At 41.2% G+C, this 15,986-nt stretch overlaps 1 protein-coding gene across 3 annotated transcripts in view; it reads right to left on the minus strand.

Moving 5' to 3' along the window:
• The window catches only part of myo1ea (myosin IEa), a 149,960-nt gene that overhangs the window by 36,674 nt on the left and 97,300 nt on the right, over positions 1-15,986 (minus strand). For all 3 annotated transcript variants that reach the window (XM_072565032.1, XM_072565030.1, XM_072565031.1), the window contains 5 exons: positions 10,333-10,500; positions 5,648-5,733; positions 5,457-5,538; positions 3,838-3,944; positions 1,020-1,118 (listed from right to left, as the gene is read on the minus strand). In XM_072565032.1, coding sequence (XP_072421133.1) covers positions 1,020-1,118; positions 3,838-3,944; positions 5,457-5,538; positions 5,648-5,733; positions 10,333-10,500 — 542 coding nt within the window. The remainder of the gene's footprint in view (positions 1-1,019; positions 1,119-3,837; positions 3,945-5,456; positions 5,539-5,647; positions 5,734-10,332; positions 10,501-15,986) is intronic.

The raw sequence follows: 15,986 nt of genomic DNA on the forward strand, positions 1-15,986 counted from the left end.
GATTTTGATGAGCTACGCTTTAGTCAGCTGCAGTCAAAATGAACAACATTACCCCTGGCCTCAGTAACCTTGTGTTGGTGCCTCTTGTAAATTTAGCTTCATTGGTACAGCTGTCATCTCTGAGTTCCAGGGCTCCATGCTCAACTTATGCTATCAACTTCAAAATATATATTCAGTGCAGTAGTGAGATGGTGCCATTCTTTCAGATAGTCAAACAAAGCCCAATTCTGCTGGCAGAAGGCATGAACAGGAGGAAATGGCTCTCTTAGTATTGCCCAGGTCAACATTCCTTCCTCAAACAACTCCAGCAAGTACAGATTGTTTGGGCATCCATCAACCTTCTGTGTGAAAATTGTCAGTTACATTTGTCGGCAAAACAGCAGCAATTATTAATCAGAAATAATCCATTTGCTTAAAAGCACTTTAAGACATCTCAAAAATGTGAAAGGTGCTACATGAAACAAGGCTTTTTTTGCCTCTTGATCACTGACAAGACAGGAATAGGAATGTGCTTAGCCATGATTTCCACCCATAGTGGACTCACTGTTTTGACTCAAGTGACCATTGACTTGAAGAGGTACCCAAAATGACTGCTTGGGGAACGATTCTTCCAGGAACTCAACAAGGCTGCTTTGACAGCACCTTCCAAACCAGTGGCCTCTACCATCTACAAGGACATTTGCAAATTTCCTGCAAATTTCCCTCAAAGCCACTTGTCATCCTGACTTGGAATTACGTCAATGATCTTTCAGTGTTACTGGATCAAAAACCTGGAACTCTCTTTCTAAACCACTGTGAATGTATTTACGCCTAAGGATTGCAGAGGTTCACGAAAGCAGCTCTCTACCACTTCTCCGGGGCAATTATGGTTAGGTAATGGCTTGCCAGGGACACCCACATCTCATGAACAAATAAACAACCGGTGCATCCTACAGACGTAGAGAAAAAAAAGATTTTTTTGAAGCACTGCTAGTAACAGGGGAGTGACAAGCAAAACAAACTCCCTTCGCAAGTCTCACCTCTGCAAGAATTTCTTAAAAACTCGTCTGTAAGCGTAGCCTGCCCGCCTCACTCGGATATTTTCCTTTAAACCTAGATACTCCACTTGATGCTTCACTCTGAAAAGAAAACAACAAACATTAAGTACATAACAGGGTCTAGAAAGATGACTTTTTAGAATGTTTTAGAAAAAAATCAAGGTATGAACATCTGACCTGTGAAGGTTGTGCTTATAAACTTGATTCCACACAGGGGTGCAATTTGCAGAACCTATTTGCAACCCAGAGACTGCATGTACATAGGATGTAGCCAATGCTGAAGTTGGAATTAAACCTTTTGCTGCCTATCTTTAAATGTACTCTTTCTATAAATCCAAATATATAACTCAATCCCCCCCCGCCCCCCACCCCCACTGAGTACACTCCAGGACTACGAAATTACATCAAGTCAACGCAGCCTCAGATGTTTTGTAGAAATCTTACTTTTGAGTCAAAGGTTTGTGAGTTCAATCTTGGTATGTCTATTTAGGTGGAGCCAAGAAATCAAATCATGCTCTTTGAAAAACAGTATTGGGGTTGTCTGCACCAATATTCATTATTCAATGACTAAAATGAAATCTGATTATCTACTCTGCTCTTTGAGGGAAGCTGCCAGGCACGAAGTGTTTACTACATTGTAATTATAATCATGACCACAATTCAAAAGTACTTCACTGTAGTGTCATGCTTTTGGATTCCCTGAGAATATGTATGGTGCTTTATAAAAACAAGCTGTTCTTTTACATAAAAATGAAGAGTTTACCTGAAGTCCTGACTCTGGCACTACTGAGGCGGTGTTAACTTGTTTAAAATAATAGTCAAAATCTCAAACACACCGAGTGCTTCTCTACAGCATCTCTTCTGAGGCTCAAATGACAGCAATAGAATCAAAGGCCAAGAATGGGCCGCTACTCAATTTCTGGTAACAAATACAAACCATTTCAATGTGCACCTTTAAAAAGGTGCCATCAATCTGTACAACACCATGAACAAAGTGTGGTTTTTTAAAACTATACTTGAAATTAGCTCCCTTTTAAACAATGCCTTCTATAATTAGTCAGGCTCCCCCCATCACTGACCATCCACCTGCCCACCACCCTCTGACTTTGCCATCTAGGTTGATCGAATTCTGCTTTGTCACATGACAATGAGGTGCACACCTACAATTATATAGAGCATAGTGAGGCCATACCCAAATTACTCTGAACAGTTCTAACTTCCTTACCTAGTGATAGATGTATTTGCCCTACAGGGAATGCAGCAAAAATTCATTCATTTGGACCCTTGGATGAGACGATTGTCCTGTGAGGAGAGATTAAGTAGACCAGGCCTAGAGTCCCTTGAGTGTAGAAGAATGAGAGGTGATCTAATCAGAGCATATAAATTGTTAGGATGCTTGACGGGGTTGGTACTGAGAAAATGTTTCCTTTGGCTGGAGAATCCAGAATGTGGGGTTATAGCAGCAGAATATAGGTCAGCCATTTAGGGCTGAGTCAAGGAGAAATTTTGTCAAAGGATCATGAATCTTTGAAACTCTTTGCTCAGGAGGGCTGTGGATGTGCTGTCTTGAAGTGTATTGGTGCTAGAAGCTCCACTAGGGGATTAATGGAATTAGTGGCAAAGTTGTAGATGATGGTCCCTTTAAGAATGAACCAGGACATGCTTTCAAGACAGTGCAACTGATGCTCTCACTTAAGGGCTGGTTTTCCCCAGTCTGGTCAGGAAGGGGAGAGGACAGACTTAAGTTTGTATTGAATTATGAAATGCAAATAAACAGTTGTGGAAAGCAGATTGACTTCCGCTGCCTGCTTCAGTAAATGGATGACCAGCAGTTTGGAATTCAGGACTGGAATGGAGTTCAAGGGTTAGGTGTATATTTTGGATATGAAGCTACTCACAACTAGTAAAGGCAGGTCTTGCAGGAAAGTCCATGCTTTAAAAGGCTGTATTTAGACAGGAGAGTTCTCTTGGAGAAAGTGGTGACTGCAGATGCTGGAGATCGCAGTCAAAAAGTGTGGTGCTGGAAAAACACAGCTGGTCAGGCAGCATTCGAGAAGCAGGAGAGATGACATGTTGAGCATAAGCTCTTCATCAGGAGTGAATTGTTTTGGGGAAAATACTTTGGCCACATTACAACACTCTGGATAATTGTGGAGATTTCATTTGTCGTTGTTGAGTCCTGCTACCACTCATGTTGACTGAGAAAGCAAGAGTATTTGTACCATTCAACGTGCAGGAAGAACAAAGGCCTACCATTCCTCTGAAGCTGTGTCGGTGTGTAGTCACTGCAATCTAAAAGGTATTGCACAGTCGTTGCTCTGTGATAAATACTAGGCGCATGTCATACAAAATAAAAGGGGACCATACAGTGTTAAAAGTGACAGCAGACAACAAGTAAATTTTATATCAAGGGCAAATAAGCCACAATCTGAGCTCAGGTTTTTCGATCTCCAATGAGATAGCCATAGATGTTATAATTGGTCTCAAAACACAAAATGTCACAATTAGCCAAGCTTTCAGATCCTGATCATTATCCAGAGGCTTGTGCAGCGAAATGTATGAATGCAAGTGTCAGGACAGGATCAGGAGAAGATGGGGAGATCAAACAGTCAACAAAATCTGCTGACACTCAGACACCAGTAGGATAAAGGAGCAAGCAGTTCTTATACCCTTGCAAAATATATTGTCTAAAGAGATTTAGAGAAGCAGGAGGAATAAATATATATTGAGGGGGTCACTGATTTTGAGTCTGATGGGGTGATCTGGTCAGTCATTTTAACTTCCCTTTGCAGACTGTTACCTGCTCTCTTCCCAATCCCTGGGCTTCTTGGTTTCATTAGGTTTGATACAGCGGATATAATGTGGTGTACATTTCATCAAAGTGCCCACAAGATCATTGGCTTGTTTCTGAAAAAAGCAAAATTTAAAGAAAAAATTGATCGGAAACATTGCAACAGATGAAGGCTGTACCTTAGAATTCAGAGGTCTATCCAGCTAACTGAGAGGAGTATGTTGGTGCTATTGATCTTCATGATTGATACATGGGATCAGTACTGGCACCAGGTGAATCCAGCCCGGTGATTTACCTGTAACTAATCATACATGCAGCTAACACAGGCTAATCACCAATTAAACATCACACTTCAACATTCAGAAGTGCACAAGAAAGAAAATTCATAATTTTCTACCCCTTTCCTGTCAAGTATTTGATTTCTGCCAGGGACTTACATGGCAGACTATAAAACCAACAGGACTCAATATCCGTCTGGACCTACCCATTTAAAACATTTATTGTTACACTGAATATTGATCTTCAAGACAGACACACTAGCTCTGAGTTAAGTAAATACTGTAACTGCATGTCAGACTGCCCATGAAGAATGCCACAACCATTATATGTTGAGAAACAGATTAATGGGTGCATTTCTTTGTGCTATACAATACGATAACACACAGATTGTGGGCAAGTTGAGTAATTCTTGCAAAATTATGTACAAAACTGACAACAAAATGAAACTGATGCCACTGTAGTGAAACCAGGTGGATTGAAACAAGCTGTGTTTTCTAAAGCCTCAGTGAGTTAAATTGCGTCATGGGACTAGTATTGGACTGGTTATGTTTTCCATGAATGCACCATTCCACTTTTTGGTGTTGCTGTGGTTTTTGTTGTGGTTAGCTGATGGGACCATAACATAACCCAAGAGAAATCTGTGGCCAGTCTTTCTAGCATCATTGTCTCTTGATGCACAATTTGCTTGCACCACCTACTCACTTGTAGGATGATTGAACAAGGAAACCTGTGGTCACTTTTTTCCTGAAAGAGAGCATCGAAATATTTGGAGGTTATCTCAACTTCCATACAGCAACTGAAGAGCCTTTTAAAATGGAACCATTGTTCCTTTGGGTATTTTTGCCTTCCTGAAGAAACAGCTTTCACCTGCCAATTGCCAACAATGAAGTAATTGGGAATTACAAGATTTTATTTACATCTCTTGGGAGGTATTGCTAATCTCTAATTATTGTTGAATTGACTGACTCGCTAGGCCATTTGAGAGGCACTCATATCACTGTGGATCTGGAGTTACATGCAGGCCAGATCAGGGAATGGACAGCACATATTTTCATCTTAAAGACTTCAACGAACCAAACAGATTTTTGTGAGAGTCTACAAGTTTCATAATTATCATTAGCAAGACAAGCATTTTATTTTAGAGTTTACTCATAAATTTAAATTTCCCGTAGTGTGAATTGAATGTATATCCAAGGACATTTATGTTACTAGTCCATTAATACTACCACCACATTAATGTCTATCCAGAATAACATCCCATTACTCTGTGGAGCATGTATCGCTGAAGACAGGCACTGGTTGGGATTCTCATGGAAAGAGCAGGGAAACACATCGGTAACTGGAAATACCTTAATTTTGCTGCCTGCAGTTGTGGGCCGACCTTTCTTTTCTGCTTGCAGACTTTCAGGAAAAAGTGCACGAATGAAAGGGCTGTGAAGCAGCAACAAACATTATTAAACATGCGAGCAAAGCAAATGATTTACACAATCAGCTCTATAACAGTTCATGCACACATATAAGGAGCTTTCCTTCCACTTACAGCTCACTGCTCTGCATGAGTTCAATCAGATCGGTGAAAAGTACATCTCGATTCCGTTCACAGAAACCCTCCACATTGTAGGACACCTTGACAGAAAGGAAATTGGAAAGGTTTGAGCCATATTTTCTAGCCTACAGGTTTTATAACAAATCTTTTTTCAAAAAGCTCTCCGTTGATCGTTAACATCTTGAGCTCTGCTCAGCAATATTATCTGAGAATTCTGCCTCAGTTTCCACACTTGTGCTGATGGCACCTAAGCCAGATACAAAGGAAGTACCTGGGGTGCATACTTTACATGGATCTGTGAGATTGAAAAGGTAATTGCCACTAAGTACGTGCCCTTGCAAAGGAGGTGCTGCCTTCTTGAATCGCAGTGGTCCATGTGTTTTAGGTAAGCCCACAATGCCATTAGGGAGAGCGTTCCAGGATTTTGATCCAGAGACACTGAAGGAACAGTGACATATTTCAAAGTCAGGATGGTGAGTGGCTTGGAGGGGAACTTACAGGTAGTAATGGTTTTCATGCATCTGCTGCCCTTGTCCTTCTAGATGGAAGCACTTGTGGATTTGGAAGGTGCTGTCAAAGAAACCTCAGTGAATTTCTGCAGTGCATCTTGTAGTTGATATACACTGCTGCCACTGGACATCAGTGGTGGAGGGAGTGAATATTTCTAGGAGTGGTTCCAGTCAAGCGGGTTGCTTTGTTCTGGATGCTGTCAAACTTCTTGGTGGTGTTGGAACTCGCTCATCCAGGCAAGTGCGGAGTATTCCATCACACTCCATCCTGACTTAGCATTATACAGACATTCTTTTGCTGTCATGGGGTCAAAATCCTGGACCTCCCTTCTTAAAAGCACTATACCTGCACCATATGGACTGCAATAGTTCAACAAAGCAGGTCACCATCATCTTTTCAAACGTATTTAGGGATCAGCAATAAATACTAGCCTGGTCAGCAACACCCACTTTGCTGGTCAACAAAAAACAATATCTAAAACAGGTTTAATGCATTGGTCTATAAATTATACTTGCAGCATTAAGTTGTCCCACTGAACACACTGATAGTCAAATGGTGAAAGGAAAATTAAAGGGGGCTAGATGAAGATGCCAATGAACTAGGACTGAGGATCTGGATTGTTTCTGTAGACAGTGAAGTCTGAAAATGTTTGGCGATCTTAAAAAGTCTGCCAGCTATCATCAGGAGTCCCTCAAATCAAGGATTACATTAACTGAGGGGTGCGAGTTTCATGTAACTGAACAGGCCTGTTCCTAATCCATGGATCTCTTTGGGTTATGGGACACGAAGTCCATTAGGTACAGGGATTCATGATGTACATTTGGTTCCTGTTCTTTCCTTGTCTGATAATGTCTCAACATTACGACAAAATGGGCTCAAAGTGAGATGGATAAATTATCACAATTTTGAACAATTGGGAGTAAGCTCCTTCCAGTCATTAATATTAATGTTGCTGCATTTAAAGGAAAGGATAAGAGTGTCTTTGAAGTGTTTTCTTTGCCCTCCCCTGGAACGCTGACCATTTGAAAGTTGAGAAAACGGGACCTGGAGAGGAAACTCTTTTCGTCCATCAGTACACAGTGTCCAGCCCATTCAAATGGAGCTCTTTTCTGCCTATGGACTGTGCACTAAACACTGAACTGTTGAGCTTTAGCTAGAAACAGTTTCCTGTTTTTGTTTAGACAGGAACTGCTGACTAAATGAGAGATGAGATTGGCTGCTTCTAATCTGTGTGATCCAAATGGAAATTTCTTGACAAAGTGTTTGATGATTATCGGGATCAAGCTGCATTAACATGCAGCCTTTCCATTTGTCTGTCTGCTGATACACAATGGTCTGGAAATCCCCCAAAGAATTCATAATTCTCCTTCAACAATTTTAAGAATTTCCCTTGGTATTTATTGACTGTGTTTATACATTCACTAGCCAGTGACTACACCCCAACAGGTCAATAACCACTTACTGCATAAACCACTGACAGGAAAGCTTCTAATAAATAAGATGCAATATAAGAGACAGTCAGGAATAACAATTTCAGGTACATTTTGTTTTATAATTTACAATGCAAGTGGTAAGACAAGGGGTCTTATAGTGCAATGGTAGTGTCCCTACCTCTGGAACAGAAGGTAAGAGGTGTGTAATAACATCTCTATTATGGATTCATTAAGATAATATCTGCATGTTGTAATGGATCAGGGCTAGTGGCACAATGTTAGTTTGAGTCTGACTTTGATTTATCGTCACATGCACTGAAATAGAGTGAAAAGTGTTTTGTTTGCGTGCTCTACAGACAGGTTATACCATACAAAATGCATCAGGATAGCAGAACTGAATGCAGCAAACAGTATTACAGCTATAGAGAAGGTGCAGAGAGAGAAATCAACATTAATATTTAAGAGATGTGTTCAAAGGTCAGATGACAGCAGGGAAGAAACTGTTCTTGATTCTGTTCGTAAGCAAATTCAAACTTTTACATCTTCTGTCCAAGGAAGAGGGTCGAACAGAGTGTAACTGGGCTGGGAGCGGGCTGTGATAATGTTGGTTGCTTTCCTGAGGCAGCAGGAAGTGTAGATGGAGTCAATAAATGGGAGACTGGTTTGCATGATGGAATGGGCTGTGTTCATGACTCTATAGGTTTTTGTGGTCTTGGGAAGAGCATTGTCAAATCCACGCTGTTTTGCATCCAGATAGATGCTTCTACAATATATCTATAAAAATTGGTGTAACAGACTTTGTGGATATGCTGAAATTCTGTAGCCTCCTGAGGAAGCAGAAGCATTGTTGTCCTTTTTTGATCATCGCACCAATCTGGGTGGTCTAGCACAGATGTTTGGTGATCATCACTTCCAGGAACTTGAGTGCTGTCAACCATTTCTACCTCGGCATTATTGATGCAGACAGGGCATGCCATCCACTCTGCTTCTAAGTCAATGACCAGCTCCTCCATGTTGCTGATGTTGATGGAGAGATTGGTGTCTTTCCACATGCCGCTAAGCACTCAGTCTCTTTCCTGTACTCCGTCTCATCGTTGTCTGAGATCCGACCTACAATGATGATGTTGTCAGCAAACTTGTAAATGAGGTTGGGGCAGAATTTGGCCACACAGTCGTGAGTGTTTAAGGAGTACGGTAGGGGGCTGAGTACACAGCCTTGTGAGGTACCGGTGTTGAGGATGATTGTGGAGGAGGGGTTATCACCTATCCTTACTGATTGCGGTCTATGGGTCAGGAAGTTGAAGATCCAGTTACAAAGGGGGAAGCTGAGGCCTAGTCCTCAGAGTTTAGAAATTAGTTTGTTTGGAATTATGGTGCTAAAGACATTGTCATCCAGATATTACAGGGATGAGCGTAGGGCTAGGGAGATGGTGTTTGCTGCTGCAATGATAGACAAATTGCAAAGGACCAAGGCATTCTAGAGGGTGGAGTTGATGTGAGCCATGACTAACCTCTCAAAGCACTTCAAAATTATATCCCACCAGAGGTCCAAACATCATTGGCCATTGCCATAAAACCATCAAAGATGCCTACCACTCCATTCTCCATCTGCAATTTGGAAAATCAGATCAAAACGCTGTGCTCCTCCTCCTGGATTACAAGCAGAACTTGAAGCGTGAGGGACCCAGTACTGAAAGGAGGCAATGGAAGGGCGTCTACAGGACTGCTTAGAGTCGGTGTGAACTGGTCCATATTCAAGACTTCAGTGGCCAACCTAAGCGGGTGTGTCACTACCGTTACTGACTTCATTAGTAGAAGACTGTGTACTGATGAAGTCTGAATGTTCCCTAACCACTAACCATGTTAGTGTCCCTACCTCTGATTCAGAAGGACTGGATTCAAGTCCCACACACAGAGATGTATAATTACATTTCTATAATGGGTTGATTAAGAAGATATGTAAAAGTGGTAAGGCCTGTTTGCAAAGCAAGGTAGGAAAGATAAGGAATGAAATATTCAGAGCAAGAAGTAAAGAAGATAGTAATCACTAAATCATGACAAACTTGGGGTTTTAAAAACCTGTGGGTGGGAGGTGATGACCACTCTGGGAGGTAGAGAGTTCAGCAGTTTTGGATTCTGAGAACAGCAGGTTATTAGGAAAACAGAATTTTACAGTAAATTGCACACATTGCTTAGCCATTCATGCTGCTATAGACTGGAACTTCCCTGAAGAATGCGAGTGTCTGAAACTTCCTTGTAAATGTCAGTTTTTGTGTAGTTTGCATATTGATGATCATGCAAGGTTTTATCAATGTACCACTGTCGACTTCTTCAGTGATAGGTCTGCTCCCCTTCAGAATATTCTAGTTTGGAGAAAGAGAGAGAAGATGCCTACACATAGATACGATCCACTGCATATAAAAGAACAATGATGGGAATGAGTTTGTAAACCTGAATAACGTCTGTCATGGACACTGGAGCAGTGTTTGGACTGTCTCAACCTAGTTTTAATGACATATCATTGAGGATTAGGCAACAGTTTCTACTTTCACCTAACCACCACTTCTTGTTTCACCTCAGTTTTCTTTTTTATGGAGGGTCCTGATCTGATGGTCTTAGGCCTTTACTAGGATTCACAATGTCTCGACACCAGTATGATGTTAATAATTCAAGTCACAGCAACATAGAACTAAAGTAAATTTGGACAGTAATGCCAATGATATCATGTCTGGTTACCTTGCCTGCATAGTGATGAATGATAAAGCCTTGATTCCAGCTATTGAAGTGCTCGTGGGTTCCGATTTGCATCTGCAGCTTCTGCAACAGTGTCTGATCTGCCCCCTCTCCTGTTGCATGCATCGTCGCACATACATCATCCAAAATACTCAAAATTCCTGGTGGATTCTGTAAATAAATACATACAATCACAGACTATAGGATATACATCACAGAATGATGACACTGTCTGGTCATCAGCATTACTAGTAAAAATGCCACAGGTTGAACTATATGGCTTGTAATGTTATACCACTGTTTTAGGGAATAAGAAAACCATTATTCCATAAGAACTTGAATTTTATCATTGTTCCTAGCAGAAATTAACACAGTCTTATTTCAAAACCTGCCAAAGTATTTTTATTTGCGTGTGCTTCATAATTCCACCACCTTTTACTAAAAAGATTGTCAAAATGCCTTACTTTCATTTGATGTTATGGTGTCAATGGTGCCCTGTAGTTTTTGAACCATGTACCCAACAGGACATCAAATCTCTCCAAATTCATTATGTTTTAAGAGTCGTCTGGCTCTCTCTGATCTGTACCTGGCCTTCCAGATGATCCCTTATGCTATTCCTCATCAGACACTCGTGTACTTCACCACATTTGAGAGGAAGCACAGGTCTATAATGTAAGGACTAGAAAGGGCTTCATCTCTAAAGACAGTTGACATATGGGCCACTCAGCTCCTGACCTCATCACAGATGTGTTTCAAACATGGACAAAAGAGCTGAAATGGAGAGGGGAGGTGAGAGTAAATGTCCTTGATATGAAGACTGCATTTGATTCAAGTGTGGCATCAAGAAACCCGAGCAAAATTGGAATTAGTGAGAATCAGAAGAAATAACTGTCAGTTGGTTGGAGACGTATCTGGCACATAGGAAGACAGCTGTGGTTATTGGAGGTCATTTATCTCAGCCATAAGACATCTCTGCAGGAGTTCCTCAGGGTAATGTCCTGAGCCCAAACATCACCTGCTGCTTCAACATCCTTTGCTCCATCATAAGGTCAGAAATAGGAACGTTAACCACCATTCGTGACCATTTAACAATGTTCAGCACTATTCGTGACTTCTTAGATCCTGAAACAGTCCATGTTCAAGGGCAACTAGATGTGGATAATATCCAGGCTTGGGCTGACAAGTGGAAAGTAACATTTGCACCACATAAACGCTGGACAATGACCATGTCCAATAAGAGACAATCTAATCAATACTCCTTGATATTCAAGTGTTATCATCACTGATCCCCCACTATCAACATCCTGAGGGTTACTATTGTCCAGAACCTCAACTGGACGAGTCATATAAATACGGTGGCTACAAAAGCAGGTCAGAGGTGAGGAATATTGCAGTGAGTAACTCATCTCCAGATAGCCCAAAGTCTGTCCAATCTACAAGGCACAAGTCAGGAATGTGGTTGAATGCTCCACACTTGCCTGGATGGGTGCCGCTCCAACAACAGTCAAGGTGCTTAACACCATCCAAGAAAATACAGACTGTTTGATTAGAACCACATCCATTAACATTCATTCACTCCAATACTGATGCTCAGTAGTAACAGTGTGTACCATCTATAGGATACACTGCAGAAATACACCAAAGATCCTTAGACAGCACCTTCCATACCCATGATCACCACCATCTAGAAGGACCAGGGCAGCAAAATATGGGAATACCATCAATGCAAATTCCCCTCCCACTCACTGTCCTGATTTGGAAATGTATTGCCATTTTTTCAGCATTGCTCTGTTTCCTGATACACAACTCTTTATCAGCTTTTAAATTTGCATAATAGTTATCTTTACTTCTAACAGAATCTTCTTGACCTTCTTTGATTTTCCTGGCTTTCCTTATTTGGTCCCCATTCCATGATAAAACAGAGGCCTTAATATGAATTGTTTTGACATCTGATAGCAGTAATCCACCTCCGTTGTTATGGTGATGACCTTTGAACATATTCCTATCGTTAGTTTTATCCCTTTTTTATCTGTCACATTCATTAAAATGGGCTTTGTGCCAATCTCCAGTGATAAACCATGCCACCTCACCACTTTCTGTTCACTTCCTCAAGCACCCAGCACCTTGCAGATTTGATCTCCACTTATTCTCTTCCTAAGCCAGGTTTCATAATGTATTGTAAAGTTTATTACTTTCCTATTTGTCATCACTCTGAACTCATCATTTTATACGATATGCTCTTCATATGAATATATTTTAATTCATTCAACATACTAATAATTGGCCCACATGGTTATCCAGCTTCTTCAGATAGCAACCTTGATTATCTGAGGGTTGCTAATTACAATTTGTGCTGCAAGTTTACTACAGGCAGGGCAAGGAGCTAAGCTTCAATAAAAGCAAATTACTGCGGATGCTTTGACAAAGGTTCAGTTAGACTCGAAACGTCAGCTCTTTTCTCTCCTTACAGATGCTGCCAGACCTGCTGAGATTTTCCAGCATTTTCTCTCTTTGAGCTAAGCTTCAAGACTGGCTCAATGAAAACAGGAGTCAAACTTCATGCTGTTACCATCATTCTAAAACACAAACTATCAGCAAACTGAGTTAACTGACCCTTCTCAAAGAATATCTTGTCTTCCTAAAAATCAAACCAACACTAAGATTATCAAGAAATCTATGAAACTATTAACAACAGCTTTCATAACAAATGATCATCTCCATGAAAAAGTTTGTCCATTTTAACTATCCAAAGGGAAAGATGGAAAATATTAAAGCTCATAATTACTACCACTTTATTGACTGGTTCAAGTAAGAATTTCTGCCTAGGGTAAGTAGTAATTAGAAAGAAAATATATATCATGTCGTATGCTAAAGATTCAGATTAAATAATTGATCTTTGTTGATTAGAGAAAGATATTACACATGACATTGTAAATTCATACGTTCAGTATCTACGATTCCCTTGCTTACCTGCTGTTAACACATATATAGGCAAATGTCATTCATAAGACACCCTATTCTGTTTATAATCCTTGTAATTTATTTTTGAAAGATTTAATCTGTAGTCCAAGAAGAAAATAATAAATCAGAAATGCTTCAACACATTTATCATTTACCACCAAGAGTGATTCAGTAACAGTACTACTGATGGAGCTGGTCAGGTCATAAAGGATATCACTGCTAGCCCGGGTCTGCATCAGGCACTGAGGGAACCAACAAGAGGGAAAAATATACTTGACTTTACTTAATCTGTCAGCTGCAGATGCACCTGTCCATGACAGTATCAAGTAAGAGTGACCACTGCACAGTCCTTGTAGACATGAAGTTTTCCCTTCACACTGAGAACACCCTCCACCATGCAGAATGGCACCAACACCATGAAAAATGGGACAGACTTTGAAAGGATCTAGCAACTCAAGACTGGGCATCTATGAGACACTGTGGGCCACCATGAACTGCAACCTCATGGCCAGCGGATTACCCACTCAACCATTAGCTTCAAGCCAAGGGATCAACCATGGTTCAAAGGAGAGTGCAGGAAAGCATACTAAAAATGAGGTGTCAACCTGATGAAACCACCAAATAGGACTACATGCATGCCAAACAGCTTAAGCAGCAAGTAATAAAAATAGAGCTAAGTAATCCCACAACCAATAGATCAGATCCAAGCTCTGCAGGCCTGCCACATCCAGTTGTGAATGGTAGTAGATAACTTAACAACTCACTTCGCAAATAGACTTCACAAATATACCCATCCTCAACGATGGAAGAAACCAATGCATCAGTGCAAAAGATAAAGCTGAAGCATTTGCAGCAACGTTCAACTAGAAGGGCTAAGTAGATAATTCATCTTGACCTTCTCCAATGGTCCCCAGCTACCAGTCTTCAGCCAATTCAATTCACTCCACGTGACGACAAAAAATGGATGGAGGCATAGGAAAGCGCAAAGGTTATGGGCCCTGACAACATTGTGGTAATAGTACTGAAGACTTACGCACCAGAACTTGATGCATCCCTACCCAAGCTGTTCCATTACTTACATCACTGGCAATTGCCCTTGTTTGTCTGTACACAAAAAGCAGGATAAATTCAACCCAGCCAATTACTGCTCCACCACTCTACACCCAGTCATCAGTACAGTGATGGAAGATGTCATCAAAAGTGCTGTCAAGCAGCACCTACTCAGCAATAACTTGCTCAGTGATGCCCAGTTTGGGTTCCACGAGGGCCAATCAGCTCCTGACTTCATTACAGCCTTGGGTTCAAACATGGACAAAAGAGCCGAATTCCAGGGGTGAGGCGAGAATGACTGCCCTTGACATTAAGGCTGCATTTGGCCTAATGTGGCATCAAGAAGCCCTAGCAAAACTAGAATCAATATATATCGGGGTATATATTGGTTGGAGTTATGCCTGGCACATAGGAAGATGGTTGTCGTTGTTGCAGGTCAATCATCTCAGCTCCAAGACATCTCTGCAGGAGTTGCTCAGGGTAGCGTCCTAGGCCCGACAATCTTCAGCTGCTTCATCATAAGGTCAGAAGTAGCGATGTTCGTTGATGATTGTACAATGTTCAGTACGATTTGTGACTCCTCAGGCACTGAAGCAGATGTGGTCAAACAAGATTTGAACAATATCCAGGCTTAGGCTGACAAGTGGCAAGTATATTTGTGCCGCACAAATGCCGGGCAATGACCATCTTCAATTAGAGACAATCAAACACCTTGACATTCAATGGTGTTACCATCACTGAATCCCCGACTATCAACATCATGGGGGCTACCAGAAACTCAACTGGACTCGCTGTGTAAACACAGTGGCTATGAAAGCAGATCAAAGCCTAGGAATACTGTGGTGAATAAAGCCTGCCCACCATCTACAAAACACAAGTCAGGCGTGTGATGGAATACTCCCCACCTTTTGGATGGGTGCAGCTCCAACAATTCTCAAGCAGCTCTAGGCCAAAGCAACCCCCTTAAAAGTGGCTTCACATCCACAAATACGCACTCTCTCCACCACCACCCACTCTCTCCGTCACTGATGCAAAGGAGCACAAGTTTGTACGATCTGCAAAATGCATTGCATAAATTCACTAAATATCCTTCCATAGCACCTTCCAAGCTTCCAGTTCCATCCAGAAGGATGGAGTAGGAGATACATGTGAACACTATCACCAGCAAGCCACTCAACATCCTGGCTTGGAAATACATAGCCATTCCTTCACTGTCACTGGGTCAAAATCCTAGAATTCCTTCCCTCTGGGGATTGTGAGTCAACCTACTGCCGTGGTTTGAGAAGGTAGCTCACCATTACCTTCCCAAGCATTACTAGGGACAGGCAATAATTGTTACCCAGTCAGTGATCTCTACATCCTACGAGTGAATAAATAAACATTCTTCCTATGCTGTAGACAAGTGGCTATCACAGACCAATTGCAAATTTCAACAGAAGAATCACAGCATCGAACACTGAAGAACAGGGGTGATCACAGCAATGGCCATATGGTTACTGGAGTCCAATATTAGCCAACAGATGCCAAAAACAAATCAGAAAGTTTAAATAATTCGAAAAGGCCAAGAGATTTATAATAGATTAAAGGAAACATTTTTATAAGAATACTTCTAAGTAAAACCAATGATCAATTGAGGGGAGAAGCAT

The sequence above is a fragment of the Chiloscyllium punctatum genome, chromosome 48 (genome assembly GCF_047496795.1).
Source record: "Chiloscyllium punctatum isolate Juve2018m chromosome 48, sChiPun1.3, whole genome shotgun sequence".
In the NCBI taxonomy this organism is placed as follows: domain Eukaryota; kingdom Metazoa; phylum Chordata; class Chondrichthyes; order Orectolobiformes; family Hemiscylliidae; genus Chiloscyllium; species Chiloscyllium punctatum.